Source organism: Martes martes (genome assembly GCF_963455335.1).
Source record: "Martes martes genome assembly, chromosome: 10".
Taxonomy (NCBI): domain Eukaryota; kingdom Metazoa; phylum Chordata; class Mammalia; order Carnivora; family Mustelidae; genus Martes; species Martes martes.
The window spans coordinates 11,035,218-11,053,151 of NC_137898.1; the positions used below are offsets into that span (position 1 = coordinate 11,035,218).

Here is a 17,934-nt window from a genome sequence, read left to right on the forward strand (position 1 = left end):
GGTGGCTCAGTGGGTTAGAGCCTCTGCCTTCGGCTTGGGTCATGATCCCGGGGTCCTGGGATCGAGCCCCGCATCGGGCTCTCTGCTCATCGGGGAGCCTGCTTCCCTTCCTTTCTCTCTGCCTGCCTCTCTGCCTGCTTGTGATCTCTGTCTGTCAAGTAAATAAATAAAATCTTTAAAAAAAATTTTCTCTAAACTTTATAACAAATCTCCCGTGTTGATATTGTTTTCCTATCTAAGAGATTTGAAAACGGAGTCACAGAGAACACAGACTTGTCTAATAATAGAGCTAGTAAGTATTGGGCTGACAATGCCCACACAGAGCTCCAGGAATCCCACGTCCTCCCAGCCGTTAGGTGGTTCTACGTGTGACTTTTCTGAAGATGCTAGGAGTTTGGAAAAAAAGGAAGTGCAGACACATTTCACAAATCTACGATCTGTAAGTATCACATCCTGTGTGGCTGGAAACTCTGGACTAAGGAAGGGCTGGTGACTTTCAAAAGATGAAGACAAGTAGAAAATTCTACAGGACTGTGTGACAGCCCAGAGTCACCGCCTCCCGGGAGTTTGTGAGCACTCGGCTGGAATCAGCAGGCCGGTCCACGGGCACAGGTAGGCAGTGCTGAGAGACTGGTTTAAACTTCCCACTCCCCTGCTGTGCCTCCCTGCGGGAGATTTGATTGGAAGCTCCTGGAAAGAAGTTAAGAGGCAGGAGAGTATTTTGGAAACAGAATGAGCAGAGGGAAGGAGTAGCGTGTTGAACACTTTCTGCTGTTTTCTGTGTGATCTCGGGCCCCTTCCCTGAGGTCATGTGATTAATGGGAGCATAGTTCTTACCTCTTTGGGCCCTGTGCAAACCGGACAGTCCCTGGGCTGAGAACGGTGCTGCAAACAGAGATCCAAGCTGAGCTGGCCGCTAAGACGGCTACTAGAGCTAATATCACAGGTACTGGTCCTTGAGGCCGGGAAACCGAGGCCTGACCTTGAACCTGGGTTTCACGGCTCCAGGTCCTGTTTCCATATTTCTGCCTGCTGCTGCTTCTCCACCCTGAATCAGCGCAGGCACAGGCTACTGCTGCAAGGTGGGATGGACGAAGAGGTCGCGTGCTCTCATGAATTGTGCAAAGGCTTCAGATTCAGAGAGACCTGGGGTCCCATCCCAGTTCTTACATCTCCCCAGTTGTGTGAACTTACCTGAGTAACCATTATAACTGCAAATATTTCTTCAGCATTAACTCTTTTTTTTTATTAAATTTTTTATTTATTTTCAGCGTAACAGTATTCATTGTTTTTTCACCACACCCAGTGCTCCATGCAATCTGTGCCCTCCCTAATACCCACCACCTGGTTCCCCCACCCTTATAGGCACATAGGAAAAACGGGTATTATTTCCATTCATAATAAACTTTTTGATTCCAAGTTTCCCTAATTATGACATGGTTTTGCTAACTAAAGAACTAACATACAGAGTTGTTGAAAGATGAAAGGCGCTATTGGATGGGGTGGCCTGGCTCGCTCAGTCAGTAGAACACATGACTCCTGATCTCAGGGTCATGAGTTCAAGTCCCAGATAGGATGTAGAGCTTACTTAAAAAAAAAAAAAAGAAAAAGAAAAAAAAGGCACTACAGGATAATGTCCAATGGAATACAATAAAAAATACCTAGGGTCAGTCCTAGTAAGTATTATTTATTGGACGAGAAAATGAACAGTTAGTGTGAGAGGTGCAGAACCCGAATAGGAAAACATTGACAAAGAGAACCCTTACTGCCTGCATCTCATGACTGGTAGGGAAGTTTGGGGGTGAAATCCACTGAATATTTGGCAATTCAGTTGTTGCAGGTAGAACCAGAAGAAAGGGAGATTTCTACATATTGTAAGTTTTTTGTGACCATTTGCCTCTGGACATTGAGACCTCTCACGATTGGTGCTTCTGCTTCCCTGTGATATGTCTCTTATCTCTAATGAATAGACTGGGCCAAATGCTGTGCAAAAAAATATTCGTGGTACCAAATTTTCGTGCTTTTCATAGCTCTCCATGCTGTCCGTTTCATTCCCGAAAGGATAGATCAAGTCAGGACTAACGGGAAAATACTGGCTCCCAGTTTGGGGAGACTTGAGAGCTCTATACTTTTTAAAGGCTGAATTTATTTTCTTTTCCAGTGCTAGTGGCACCATCATATCACAACCCATGGCCAATCAGACCATCATAGTTCTGACACCAAATGGCCTCAACTTTCCCAAAACGGAGGATCCCAAACCCACCAACCAGAGGCAAGACAGCATAGAGAAACATCTAAAGGCAGATGTCAAAGTTCTTGGGGTAAGTCCATTTCAGAATTTGCTGGACTGGAATGGGGAGGGGGTGCAGAAAAGGAACTGAAGTCTTGGGACTACTTGGTGAGCACAGAGGCTCTCAAACTTTGCCCGAGGAATTCCAGGTTGATGGGCAGACCAATGGAAACCCCCTGGAGGGCGAGCTGAACCTTCCCCAGACATAAGATGATATGAAAAGTGTATTTCTCCTATTCTGAATCTGATCAACCCAATTTTTGTTGATGTTTCTATATTTTTGCAATAGCACGCTTCTCAACATTTTCTTTAAAAAAAAAACAACACTTTACTGAGGAATAATTGGCATACAAAAAGCTGTATATCTATTTTTTTAACAAAAGTAATGGTACCCCTGGAATAATTTATGTTAATAATAATAATAATAATAATAATAATAAAGTAATGGTAAATAATTACGTATTTTAGGTACTTTTTTTTCTGTGTTTACCAACTGCATGCTTAATAATATGATTTTTTTAAGGGAATTTTTCCCTCACCACAAATTACAGGACAAATAAACCTCCTTCCCCTTTTTTCTCCTTCCCTTTTGAGAACAGAGATATTTGCCGGCTTCTCTTCTCTTGTGCATGATTTATTAAAGAAGCTCTGTGGGGACACCTGGGTGGCTCAGTCGGTTAAGCGTCTGCCTTCAGCTCAGGTCATGATCCCAGGCCCCTGGCCCTCCTTTGGGTTCTCTGCTCGGTGAGCAGCCTGCTTCTTCCTCTCCCTCTGCCTACTGCTCCCCTTGCTTGTGCTTGCTCGCTCTCTCTCTCTCTCTCTCCCTGTCAAATAAATAATTAATTAATTTAAAAAAAAGAAGCAGCAGCTCTGTGGAGCAAAGGGAGGACGGTAGGGAGGACTATATCTAGGACTGGGAGGGAACTAAAGAGCTCTGCCTCCTGGAATCATCTCTGCATTTATATGATCTAACTTTGTACAACCCAGTGGGAGCGATTGCCTTGCCCCTAATATACGATCCTGTGGATTACTATGAGGCTTGTGGGACATAATGTTTGGAAAACTTTGGCTTGGTAAATGTTAGCAGAGCCATAAGTGTCTGAGGTGACTTCAAGGAGGAAAACATGGTCACTTGGAAGCCAAGATCCTCAGCTACAGGGACATGGACAGGAGGGGTCACAGAACTCAGAATTGGCCAGAGGGCCAGGCTCTCTGTTGTGTCCAGGGGGGTCTGGGGGATGTAAGGAGGCACGTCCACACCACCAGGGCTAAGACAGCATGAGGGGTTTCAGATATCCCCTGTTCCCATAAGAGGTAGAAAGAGAGTTAATAGCAACAGGTTCAGAGAGCCAGGGGAAACAGTGTCGCAGGGAGCTGGGAGCTGGTGCCACGTGAGCTCACAAGGGCAGAGAGTCAGAGATGCCTGAAGACTTGCTGAACGCTTGCCAGGTGTCCTGAGACAGTAGTCTGTGGCACAGCAACATCTCTTCCAAAGTATATTTGCAGAGTTCTCACTCCGGAGCTTTTCAAAGTCGGTATCCTTGCTGGGGTCCTGCAGAGAGTGATAATGCATGAGCACCCTGGGAAAGAGAAAGATGTCTTGCCTTTCCAAATGCTGATCTTAATTCTCCATCTCCCTTCTTCTTCCAACAGACTATCCAGATCCTGTGTGGGGTGATGGTGTTGAGTTTGGGAATTATTTTGGTATCTGTTCCCTCTTCTCCACAATTTGCTCCGACGCTTTCCATCCTGTTGAAGGCTGCTTACCCATTCATAGGAGCCTTGTGTGTGAGTAGAGATCCTTAGGAGAATGGGGGGAAGTTGGAGCAGAGGGAGAAGGGGGAAGAAATCCTTGAGGATTTCACAAGTTTGTCCTGTTATCTGTTCCAAGGTCCCATCAAAGATACTACATTACATTAATCATTGTGTCTCCTTCAGCTCCTCTATACTTTCTCAGACTTTTCCTTGGGGATGTTGGTGGTCTTGAGTAGCACTGGCCAGGATTTTTTGAATTTTAGCATGTTCCTAAACTGGGGTTCACCTGATACTTTTTTCTCATATTCAGACTAATTGGGATGGATTTCCAGGTGGAAGGGACAGAGGTGAGTTGTCCTATTGAGGACATAATACCGTCAACATGATTTGTCACTGACCATGTTAACCTTAACCCTGAGGCTGAGGTGGAGTTGGCAGGTTCTTCTGCTGTGGAGTCACCTCTTCCCTCCTCTTTCCATACTCTACTCTTCGAGAGCAAGTCATGAAGCACAGCCAATGTTGGTAGAGGCACCTCGTTCAATTTTGAAGACCCAGGCTTTATTTAGGCAGATCTGAAGTACTTAATGCTGGGGCTGTGTGATCTACAACTTTTCTTTCCTCCCTGCTTTGCCATTGTTAAGGATTTTCTATTACTTCACTGCCCCAAATCAATTAGGTCATGAATATTGTAAAATAGTATCTTTGACTTTTGGAATACAGCCTTAACGATTCACTGTGTCCAGCTTTGTCTTCTCTCTGATCTTAGTCACCACTCCACCTAAACTGGGCAGCCACCAACTTAACATGTGTGTCTCTGTCCTCCAATATCTATTAACTGTCCTCACTCTTCTCTTTTTCCGTACCATTGCTTTCATATTTTTCTCTACATAATGTCTAACTCCAAAACTTCCTTCTGCCATTAAAAAAACACCCCCTTTCCTGGCTCGTAAGGCCCTCATTTTGGTTATTGGGATAGATTCTTACTTGTATCTGCCTTTGTTCATGCTTTTCTGAATTCTTACTTGTATCTGCCTTTGTTCATGCTTTTCTGAATACTCTGTGGGAAAAAGAGTCACATCTCTGTAATTAATTGGGCCTTACATTGTTGGTCAATGGTTTCCTAAGACTGTTTCCATAGGAGTTTTCCATAAACACCATGATAATAACATTTTAGCTTCACCTGTACATGGAAACTGACCTCGCCATTGTCTCTCCTTTCTGAACAGTTTGTCATTTCTGGAATTCTATCAATCATCATGGAGAAAAAGTCAACTAAGCCTTTGGTGAGTATGAGAAGCAAAACCCACAACTCATGGATTGAAATGAAATTGAAGGAGAACTCTTCAAGATCAATCTCTTTACCTTGCAGAGTTGGAAACTGAGTTTCAGAGCACGCATGTGGCATAGTCAGGAATTGAACTTGGCTCACTGATATTCCTGTCCATTGCACACTCCTCCAACTGCTGTACCCTTAATCACACTCTTCATTCAGGGTGTTGTATTATGCCCTAGATCAGCTCCCAGGAATCTATTCTAGAAAAAGTCTGTCTCCTTATAATGTCCTTTTCATGGTAACTGGACTTCAATTTTAGATCTTCAATGACAAAGAAGATGACAGCATTATAAAGAGGTCTATTTGTTGTGGATTCACTGTGTAAGCCCATCTGTCCAAACCCTTGAGAACATCCAGTCAAAATGTTATTCATGTGAGGACTTATCTCTCATTCTTTTATCTATCTAATCTAAAAGTTATTACTTTTCTTGGACTTGAGTATGAACTCTCAGGTCCTAAAAGTTGTCATTAGTCATTGGTATTGGTTAAGAAGACAACTTTACCTGCATTTAACTCTTCCAGGAAAACCAGAACTGGGAGTGGCAGGGAGAGGAAAGCTGCGTTATAGGGAGAAGATTTCTAATCTGTAAACATTCACCAAGTCTTCACTCAATCCTAGACCCCTCAAATAGTCTGATGTTGGGGGTCATGGGTGAGAATGACATATAACACAGTTGCACAGAAATTCAATTTGGAAACTCTGCCTACAAACATTTCCTGAAGACGGCAGGAAATTAGAGAGAGTGCTCAAGGACATGTCAATCTATCTCTTTTTTTTTTTTTATAAGAATTTAGAGAGTGGTCACTTGGAACCCTCACTTATCCTTCAAACTGCTGGATCCGTGCTGTCCAGTAGAACTTCTGGTGACGATAGAGAGGAGGGTAGTCTTATCGCCTGGGCTGGTGGTCACACGTTGCAACCGATAGCTTGAAATGTGGCTAGTGAAATCAAGAAACTGAATTTTAAATTTTAAATTTTACTTAAGATTACTTTAAATACAAGGAGCCATGGTGCTAGTGACAACCATGTTGGGTAGCACAATTCAAGAACAATGCTTCTAGATTTTGGTGGGGGAAGCTTATGGGGTTCTTACTTCAGAGAAGAACAAGACCAGAGTGAATAGGGCAGCAAACTCAAGGATATAGGGTGTGGGTTTGGGATATGCTCAGGCCCACCAGAGTCATCTGTCCTGTAGTAAATTCTACTGTGGTCACACATGATGCCAGCCCTTTTGGAGCCTGGGGAAGAATGCTGTCCCAGAGCAAACCTAAATCATTCTAAGAAATATATCCTCCAGAAGTCATGACTGTTGCTGGCTGTCAGGAGGCCCAGGAGCATACACTGTAGTCATTGTTTTAGGAAACTTGGAGTTAGGAGGAGAAAAATACCCTGCCTCTTCTCTTCTGTGCCCCAAAGCTCCAACTGCTGAGTCCCTGGATGGGATTATGTAATATTCTAATTTGTGGTTATTGGGTGTGCCCTGGACTACACTTACCCATAAATAGAGATTTCAGGATAATCCTAGATCAATTCCCCCTTTTGTGAATTGGGATAGGAGGGAACATATTTCTGAGATCATTTTATTTATTCCCCTCACTCATCTTATAAATGTAGAAATGAAACCAGAGAGGGAAGTGAAATTAGGGAACTGAGCACTCCATAAAATGGAGAGGGTCTCAGGCAAAGCTACCACAGGGACCTCAGTTTCCTGACATCCAGTCTGATCCTTTACCTCACACTGCTGCTAACGTGTTACACCACCCTTGGACCGGGGCTAGAAGTCCAGCTACACTCATTCCTATGGAGCCCTGCCTGTGACCACCAGAGCCTGTCCACTCCAGGGCTCACCTAAGCCTAAGGACTATGTTCCCACACTCATCTTTGGGAATATGTGTGCATTTAAGAGAGTCATATACTAGGAAAAATAGCTTGTTTCATCTGCCTCTTTTGTGTGGTTGACGGCTTCCTTGAGGGGTTTCTGAATGAGTCGGGGGAGAGAGAAATAATATCTACCTTTGGTCATACTCTTTTGGGGATTCTGCCAGCACGGCCCCATGGAGCCCTGCTTTCAGTCCCAAATAAAGAATTTAGAAGAGCAATATTCTCTGCCACCTACTGAAGTCCTGCCTAGGGAGAAACATTTCATATATTCACTCACTTAGCCAAGATTCAGAGATGTTTCATATATTCACTCACTTGCTAGATTCAGAGATGTTGCTAAGTACTAGGGAAGATGTCTCCTGGTTTAAGTCTATCGATGCTAGATCCCCCGAGGGACAAAAATAAGAAAAAAAATTTGCAGTACATTGGCAAAGAGGGATAAGAGGCATGTGTTGGTCATTGACGGTGATTCTTACTCAGCTTCTGTCTTTCAGGCTCAGAGCAGCGTGGCTGCAAACATTCTGGGTTCTCTGTTTGCTCTTGTGGGTTTTATTCTCCTCTCGGTCAACCTGGCTGCTTTGGATCCTGCCTTTTGGAAGTGCGAATTGAACAAAGAGGACAAAGCACCTATAGGGGAATACTTTTACCATTATATGCACCCATATATTAAGAATGAATGTTTCATGGCCAAAACTACTCTAGCTGTAAGTATTTTTAGACTGGTTTCCCAATCTTATGAGGTTTCTGAAATCCTTGATTTTTGTTATCCCTTCTTGTGAGGATCTAATTCTTTCTGGTTTGGGCAGCTGGGGGAAGGCTGTGGCTATGTGAATGGGAGGGGACTGCTTGGCTGAGATAAAGGGGTTAAGCTCTGGGGTTACATACCAGTGACAGGGAATGGAAGAGTAAATGTCAAATCAATTTGATGATGAAGAATGAAAACTTACTGTTGATAGAGTTTCTTAATAATCAAAGTAATTCTGTTGTTAGAGGTATAAAATAGGAGTTTGCCCAACCAAAAATCTTGGCACATGGAATGGTAAATTAAGAAAGGCAAAGACACCAGGACCCAAACATGGAAAGTATGTGTGCTGGGCGTTAACTCAGTCTGAGTGAACTCAGTGCTGGGCTAACTCAGCCCAGCACTGGGAAGCAAAGAGTAGGAAATGTGGCTTCAGAGATGAGGCTCCCCTCCTTCCAGGGACCACAGTGATGAACAGGACTGATCAGGGGAGAAGGCAATATCGTTGTTTGTGATAACTTATAGGGGTGGGATTTATTAAATTGGGAAATAAGGATGTAGGAAGGTAGAGAATGGGAACTGACTATGATTGCCATTATTGGAAAAAAGAAAAGAATGAAGTTTGTCTAATAGAAATAATGTCTTCAGTTGGAGCATTAAAGAGTATGTGTATGATCAGAAAACACTGAGAAAGACCCAGGCAACATACGAGTAAAGAGGTTGCTGCCTATCTGTTGTCCCACAATCACAAAAGTGAGTTACATCAAGGCACAGACAGCCAGATGTTAACAGAGCTGGTCAAGCGCACACTTGCACACCGCTCCTTGTGGACCTGGCCCCAGGTGCTTCTCTCCAGGTTCATGATATTACAATGAGAAAAGGTACATGCAAATGACGTTGATAGCAATTGACATAAAGCAACACATGGAGTAGGCAGCCCCACCTTGGGAAAAATTCTGGAGAGAAGTTTGGGAGGGATTTGTGGAATGGATAAAGTATGAATTCATGAGGGATAATTTTGCTTTATAAATAAAGGGATTATACTGTACCTGCTTGCTGAGACAGTTTCTAATTAATGTAAACATGTTGTACTTCCTCTTGAACCATACATAAATAGGCTAGAGGTTTATGCAATCACGTTTTCTCTCCTGTCCTATCAGGTTGCCAGGTCTGCATGAAGGATGCCTCAGGACAGAAATGGTAGAACCTAGTCTCTTGGCATAGTATCTTTTTTGAGTTAGTGTAGGTTGTTAGCAATGGAGGCTACTCTGTTTATACTATGTTTATTGCCTTGATTTTTCTTTCTCTTACCGACATTAAGAAAGGCTAAGGAAGCCCATCCAGCTCATTCAAAATGTTGAATTTTACAAAGGGTTTGCACCAATGAGGTCAAAACCTCATTGTTCTCAGGTATCTCTGAGAAGGAAATATCATTGTGCACATTTGATAAATGTGGAGACTTCAGGTTCACACACTATGTCTCAGTGGGATAAGAAACAATGCACAAAGTGGGTTATGTGTAGCTGATGTAGTTCTGCTCATCTGCCTCTCAAGGGAATAAATAAGCAAAGGGATTAAAGGAAAGCCAATCACTAGGCTAGGAAGGAGCATTGTTCTCTTGCTGAAGATGTTCTGCCTTCATCTTCTGAGGGTTGAGGCAGTCTTCACCTCTACGGTCAACACTGAACAAGGCATGGAGGTGTCAGTTGACTCAAGCACCAACAAACTTGTATTTCCTGAATTTCAGGGAACTCTGTCTGTGATGCTAATTTGCACGGCGCTGGAGTTCTGCCTGGCCGTGCTCGCTGCTGTGGTTTGGTGGAAAAAGGCTCACTCCAACTTCACTGCGGTGAGTGTGCTGGCCAGCCTCCCTGAGTCCTGCCAGGTGTATCTCCAGTTCTGGGCTGCGTTGAGCAATGTCAGCAAGAGTGGCAGAAGGGTCAGCAGTTGCTGGTTACGAGATGCACATGAGAGATGGCTTGATGGGGGTGGAAGACTGATGAGTAATGCAGATGGCAATTGAGTAGCTGACTGGCTAAGGGTGAACCAAATGGTATGGTTGAACCTGAAAAATTGATTGGTTCAAGCTTTCTATATTATAAATGCAGAAACCTGGAACTTAAATGACTTGCTCAGCATTGTGTATGAGTTTGTGCTCAGGTCCCCAGAACCTGGTTTGTGTCTTTATCAGACAGGAACACTTTCTACCACAGACCTAGTCTCTCTAACAGCCTTGACTTGATCAAGGGCATTTGTGTACATGCCTGGATTTGCTCCATGTCCTTATGCTCTGGTTTCCCTTCCTGTGATTTTTTAAAATTTAATTTAATTTAATTTCTTTTCAGTGTTCCAGAATTCATTCTTTATGCATCATACCCAGTGCTCCATGCAATACGTGCCCTCCTTAATATCCACCACCAGGCTCACCCAACCCCCCCCACCCCCTCCCCTCCAAAACCCTCAGTTTGTTTCTTAGAGTCCACAGTCTCTCATGGCTCACCTCCCCTTCCAATTTTCCCCAACTCAGTTCTCCTCTCCATCTCCCAGTGTCCTCCATGTTATTCCTTATGCTCCACAAATAAGCGAAACCATATGATAATTGACTCTCTCTGCTTGACCTATTTCACTCAGCATAATCTCTTCCAGTCCCATCCACGTTGCTACAAAAGTTGGGTATTCATCTTTTCTGATGGAGGCATAATACTCCATTGTATTTATGGGCCATATCTTCTTTATTCAGTTGTCCATTGAAGGGCATCTTGGTTCTTTCCACAGTTTGGTGACTGTGGCCATTGCTGCTATGAACATTGGGGTACAGATGGCCCTTCTTTTCACTACATCAGTATCTTTGGGGTACATACCCAGTAGTGCAATTACAGGGTCATAGGGTAGCTCTGTTTTTAATTTCTTAAGGAATCTCCACACTGTTTTCCAAAGTGGCTGCACCAACTTGCATTCCCACCAACAGTGTAAGAGGGTTCCCCTTTCTCCACCTCCTCTCCAACACTTGTTGTTTCCTGTCTTGTTAATTTTGGCCATTCTAACTGATGTAAGTTGGTATCTCAATGTGGTTTTGATTTGACTTGCCCTGATGGCTAATGATGATGAACATTTTTTCATGTGTCTGTTCACCATTTGTATGTCTTCTTTGGAGAAGTGTCTGTTCATGTCTTCTGCCCATTTTTTGACGTGATTATCTGTTTTGTGTGTGTTGAGTTTGAGGAGTTCTTTATAGATCTTGGAAATCAGCCCTTGGTCTGTACTGTCATTTGCGAATATCTTCTCCCATTCCATGGGTTGCCCCCTTCCTGTGATGTTAAAATTCTTTCCTCACTTAAAAGATACTTTTAAAAAAATAGTTGTTTCAAATTCCATGGGACAGCACTCTACCACCACCATGGACTTGTGGCTTCATTTCACTGAAATAAAAAGCATTAATTTATCCAGATTGTATTACAGAAGGCAGAATGACTATTGAGCCATACTTATTTAAAGAATTTAACAACATATTATATTCATCTTGTAATATATATGTATACACACACACACAAAGATGGAGGAAGTAACATTGATATTTATATGTAGATATAAATATATATATATAATATATATCTATTATATGTGTATGTATATATATGAAGCTGAACCTGAGTGAAGTTTGAAGAACTAACATAAAGAACTAACATATTTTGTTTCTTTTAGAGTGTGCTTTTCTTGCCTCAGAGTTACAAGAATAAATCCAGCAAACCCTTGGCAAAACCCTTAAAGACATTTTCTGACCCTGGATACGAAGAACTATTGACTTCTTAGGAGAAATATTCATCAGGAATTTGGTTTTATGATGCTATATAAAAAACAACCAAAGAAACTCAACTCAAGAAAGCAAATTTTGAATTCTCTGAAATACAGGCTTTTATATAATGAACACTGAAAGTATATATCTTTGTTTTCTTGTTATTGAATATATGTGTTCAATGGGGGTCTCTTCATTTGCCATTAGGCAAAGTGCAAATGTGTAAATTACCATTGCCTAGACTGCCAAACAGACATTTCCCAAGAAACTAGACAGAACTGTGATTCAGGGGTCATGGTGAAGTAAAGGAGACAACTCCTTCTTGTCCTCCTTAATTGTCAACAGAAGTTCACTGAGTAATGGTGGTATTCAGACTCTTTCATGGTAGACACTAGTGTTGCATCACATGATTATCCTCGTTATAGCCTGCAGACAAGCCCCCCACAATTAAGTCTCAGGAGCTGTGTGAGTAACTAGCTTCAAAATAAAATCTTTATTCAATTTCTATGATGTGTATGTTTTCAACACCACCAAGCCATTAACTCAATCCTCACACTATCTATCTACCTGGAGATAGCATCAAACCCCACACTGGTTGAGGGCTCAGTGGCTACAGATGAAGGTTTTCAAGACCCTCTCTTTGGCTCAACGAATTTGCCAGAGTGGCTCACAGAACTCAGAGAAATATTTCACTTACTGGATTACCAGTTTAGTATAAGAGGATATAATTCTAGAATAGCCATATGGAAGAGAAACAGAGGGCAAGGAATGGGAAGGGGTGTGGAGCACCACTGTCCCTGAATCTCCCTGGGTTTACCAAGAAGCTATCCCAATCCTATCCTTTTGGCGGTGTGTTGATACTTTGTTACACACATATGATTGATCAAATCCTCAGCCCCTGGTGATTAAACTCAATTTTTAGCCCCTTTTCCCTTTCTAGATGTCGGGGGTGGGGGGCAGGTGGACTAAAAGTTACAATCCTCTAATTGTAAGATTGGTTCCTCTGCTTGGAGGGCTCAGCAACCCAACCTTAGGTTCTCTGAGGTCTTTCCCAAAGTCAACTCATTAACATAAAAAAATACATCTTTACTGCTCTATCACTTAGGAAATTCCACAGATTTGTTCCAGGAACTGGAAGGAAGGCTAAATATATATATTTCTTATTACAAATATCACAAAATCATCATTACATATTTTTGGAAACTCATTTTTTTTTACTCTTCCTTTTAAATACTGAGTAAGTCAACAGTGATAGATATAAACCGAAACTTGAACTCCCTCTCCCTCATCAGCTACTCAAACAAAACAAGCAAACAAAGGCTGACTAGAATATTCATGAAGAGATAGCCAGTTCATTTTTTTCTTGATTTCAAAATAAGAAAGAACAATTGTTCGAGCATAAATGTTAAGCCTACACACACACACACACACACACACACACACATGCTCACATGCTGGTGTTAAAAGACTTCTCCTAATTTTATACAAGCCCCATTTCTTTGAAAGATTTTCTCATGTTTTCCCTGCCCTGACCCACTATGTCAGGGTCATACCCACTGTGTCAGATCTGAAGCTCAGTTTCCCCATTCTGTTTTTCATTCTGAGAGTAGGATGTTGGAGCTTTCAGCTCTTTCTTCAAACTCTCTCTTCATTATCATCTCCTTTTCCTCTGCCCTCCTTCGCAATGCACACATTTCTAAACCATTCCTCTTCTTTATTTGCTTATTATGGATATCGAACATTTATGGGGACTTTGGGGTTACCCGACCCTATGCTGGATGCCAGGCTTACAAAGATGAATAACATGGAATGTTGGCTTGGCTTCAGGGAATTCATAATCAACTGGGGAAAACAGATGACTTGTAAAGGTAGAGAAGCACCATTCAGGGCACTAAGAGCTATTTAAGCACAGAATAAAGAACCCTCTTCCCTGCCTGAAAGAATGTAGGGGATAAATGTGCGTGTGTGTGTGTGTGTGTGTGTGTGTGTGTGAGAGAGAGAGAGAGAGAGAGAAAGAGAGAGAGAGAGAAAGAGAATGATTCCTTCTCTTGAGAACACCCCAGTGGACACTCGAAGTGGGGCTGTCAAACACATGGGGCCACTGTCCTTCCACACATGGTTGACTCCACTGTACCCTCATCACGCCACCCCACCACTTCCATCATTCTAGTGCTGGAGCTCCTCCTGGGCCTCTCCTAGCTTTGACTCCTTTCTCAGAAAAGGCAGCCAGCCCTTTAGGCAACCCTCAAAGTCAGTTCTCACCATAGGTTCAACGTAACTGCTGAGCACCCATGCCCCTCTAGCATGAGTGCAATGAGACTGCCATCTACGTTGAGATATGAAGATGTATTGAAAACATGTGTGTGGGGGGGAGGAGTCAAGATGGCGGAGAAGTAGCAGGCTGAGACGACATCGGGTAGCAGGAGATCAGCTAGATAGCTTATCTAACCATTGTGAACACCTATAAATCCAACGGGAAATCGAAGAGAAGAAGAGCAACAATCCCAGAAACAGAAAATCGATCACTTTCTGAAAGGTAGGACCTGCGGAGAAGTGAATCCAAAGCGACGGGAAGATAGACCCCGGGGGGAGGGGCCGGCACCCGGCAAGCGGCGGAGCGACGGAGCACAAAATCGGGACTTTTAAAAGTCGGCTCCACTGGGAGACATCGCTCCAGAGGCTAAACTGGGGGGAAACCCAGGCGGGGTCAGCATAATCCCAGGACCCGCAGGGTCACAGAAGGACTGGGGATGTCTGAGTGCCGCAGAGCTCGCAGGTATTAGAGCGGGGAAGCCGGCTATAGCGACAAAGCCGAGGAGTGAGCTCTAAGCCCGGGGTTACCTTGTGCCGGTCGCAGGCTGGGTGGGCTCGGAGCGCGGCCGGAGGCCACGGAGACAAAAGCGACCCGGCGCTTTTCTCCAGCTCCAACAATTGACTGCTTTCCTCGAGTCGCGACCGCAAGCCAGGGAGGCGGGGCTATTGGGCGCTTTGCTCTGAGAGTGCACTGAGGAGCGGAACCCCAAGCTCTCGGCTCCTCCGGGCCGAGAGATTGGGAGGCCGCCATCTTCATTCCCGTCCTCCGGAACTCTACGGAAAGCGCTCAGGGAACAAAAGCTCCCAAAAGCGAACCCGAGCGGATTACTTAGCCTGGCCCCTGGCAAGGGCGGTGCAATTCCGCCTGCGGCAAAGACACTTGAGAATCACTACAACAGGCCCCTCCCCCAAGAAGATCAACAAGAAACCATCCAAAACCAACTTCAGTCACCAAGAACAGCGGAATTCCACAGCAGGAGAAAGCAAATCCTACCTGGACAAAATGACAAGGCGGAAAAACTCACCTCAAAAAAAAGAACAAGAGGCCGTACCGAAGGCTGGAGACCTAATCAATACAGACATAGGTAGCATGACAGATCTAGAGTTCAGAATGACAATTCTCAAGGTTCTAGCCGGGCTCGAAAAAGGCATAGAAGATATTAGAGAAACCCTCTCCGGAGAGATAAAAGCCCTTTCTGGAGAAATAAAAGAACTAAAATCTAACCAAGTTGAAATCAAAAAAGCTATTCATGAGGTGCAATCAAAAATGGAAGCTCTCACTGCCAGGATAAATGAGGCAGAAGAAAGAATTAGTGACATAGAAGACCAAATGACAGAGAATAAAGAAGCTGAGCAAAAGAGAGACAAACAACTACTGGAACACGAGGAGAGGATTCGAGAGATAAGTGACACCATAAGACGACACAACATTAGAATAATTGGGATTCCAGAAGAAGAAGAAAGAGAGAGGGGAGCAGAAGGTATATTGGAGACAATTATTGGAGAGAATTTCCCTAATATGGCAAAGGGAACAAACATCAAAATCCAGGAGATGCTAAGAACGCCCCTCAAAATCAATAAAAATAGGTCCACACCTCGTCACCTGATAGTAAAATTTACAAGTCTTAGCGACAAAGAGAAAATCCTGAAAGCAGCCCGGGAAAAGAAGTCTGTAACATACAAGGGTAAAAACATTAGATTGGCAGCGGACCTATCCACAGAGACCTGGCAGGCCAGAAAGAACTGGCATGATATATTCAGAGCACTAAACGAGAAAAACATGCAGCCAAGAATACTATATCCGGCTAGGCTATCATTGAAAATAGAAGGAGAGATAAAGAGCTTCCAGGACAAACAAAAGCTGAAAGAATTTGCAAACACCAAACCAGCTCTACAGGAAATATTGAAAGGGGTCCTCTAAGCAAAGAGAGACCCTAAAAGTAGTAGATCAGAAAGAAACAGAAACAATATACAGTAACAATCATCTTACAGGCAATACAATGGCACTAAATTCATATCTCTCAATAGTTACCCTGAATGTTAATGGGCTCAATGCCCCAATCAAAAGACACAGGGTATCAGAATGGATAAAAAAACAAAACCCATCCATATGCTGCCTACAAGAAACTCATTTTAGACCCGAAGACACCTCCAGATTTAAAGTGAGGGGGTGGAAAACAATGTACCATGCTAATGGACATCAGAAGAAAGCTGGGGTGGCAATCCTTATATCAGATCAATTAGATTTTAAGCCAAAGACTATAATAAGAGATGAGGAAGGACACTATATCATACTCAAAGGGTCTGTCCAACAAGAAGATCTAACAATCTTAAATATCTATGCCCCTAACATGGGAGCAGCCAACTATATAAACCAATTAATAACAAAATCAAAGAAATACATCAACAGTAATACAATAATAGCAGGGGACTTTAACACTCCCCTCACTGAAATGGACAGATCATCTAAGCAAAAGATCAACAAGGAAATAAAGGCCTTAAATGACACACTGGACCAGATGGACATCACAGATATATTCAGAACATTCCATCCCAAAGCAACAGAATATACATTCTTCTCTAGTGCACATGGAACATTCTCCAGAATAGACCACATCCTGGGTCATAAATCAGGTCTCAATCGGTACCAAAAGATCGAGATCATTCCCTGCATATTTTCAGACCACAATGCTCTGAAGCTCGAACTCAATCACAAGAGGAAATTTGGAAAGAACGCAAATACATGGAGACTAAACAGCATCCTTCTAAAAAATGAATGGGTCAACCAGGAAATTAAAGAAGAATTGAAAAAATTCATGGAAACAAATGATAATGAAAACACAACAGTTCAAAATCTGTGGGACACAACAAAGGCAGTCCTGAGAGGAAAATATATAGCAGTGCAAGCCTTTCTCAAGAAACAAGAAAGGTCTCAAATACACAACCTAACCCTACACCTAAAGGAGCTGGAGAGAGAACAACAAAGAAAGCCTAAACCCAGCAGGAGAAGAGAAATCATAAAGATCAGAGCAGAAATCAATGAAATAGAAACTAAAAAAACAATAGAACAAATCAACAAAACTAGGAGCTGGTTCTTTGAAAGAATTAATAAGATTGATAAGCCCCTGGCCAGACTTATCAAAAAGAAAAGAGAAAGGACGCAAATAAATAAAATCATGAATGAAAGAGGAGAGATCACAACCAACACCAAAGAAATACAAACAATTATAAGAACATACTACGAGCAACTCTATGGCAACAAATTTGACAACCTGGAAGAAATGGATACATTTCTAGAGATGTATAAACTACCACAACTGAACCAGGAAGAAATAGATAACCTGAACAGACCCATAACCAGTAAGGAGATTGAAACAGTCATCAAAAATCTCCAAACAAACAAAAGTCCAGGACCAGACGGCTTCCCAGGGGAATTCTACCAAACATTTAAAGAAGAATTAATTCCTATTCTCCTGAAACTGTTCCAAAAAATAGAAATGGAAGGAAAACTTCCAAACTCATTCTATGAGGCCAGCATCACCTTGATCCCAAAACCAGACAAGGATCCCACCAAAAAAGAGAATTACAGACCAATATCCTTGATGAACACAGATGCGAAAATTCTCACCAAAATACTGGCCAATAGGATCCAACAGTACATTAAAAGGATTATTCACCACGACCAAGTGGGATTTATTCCAGGGCTGCAAGGTTGGTTCAACATCCGCAAATCCATCAATGTGATACAATACATTAATAAAAGAAAGAGTAAGAACCATATGATACTCTCAATAGATGCTGAAAAAGCATTTGACAAAGTGCAGCA

The 17,934-nt window shown here is 42.8% G+C and overlaps 1 protein-coding gene across 1 annotated transcript; it reads left to right on the plus strand.

The window, feature by feature from the left end:
* Window positions 1–472: 472 nt before the first annotated feature.
* On the plus strand, window positions 473–11,927 carry LOC308350233 (membrane-spanning 4-domains subfamily A member 6A-like). The gene is made up of 7 exons (XM_080815328.1): window positions 473–612; window positions 2,162–2,321; window positions 3,944–4,078; window positions 5,272–5,328; window positions 7,755–7,964; window positions 9,750–9,851; window positions 11,705–11,927. The coding sequence occupies exons 2-7, from the start codon at window positions 2,190–2,192 to the stop codon at window positions 11,810–11,812; spliced, it is 744 nt and encodes a 247-aa protein (XP_080671454.1). The 5' UTR covers window positions 473–612; window positions 2,162–2,189; the 3' UTR covers window positions 11,813–11,927.
* The last annotated feature ends 6,007 nt before the right edge of the window (window positions 11,928–17,934 follow it).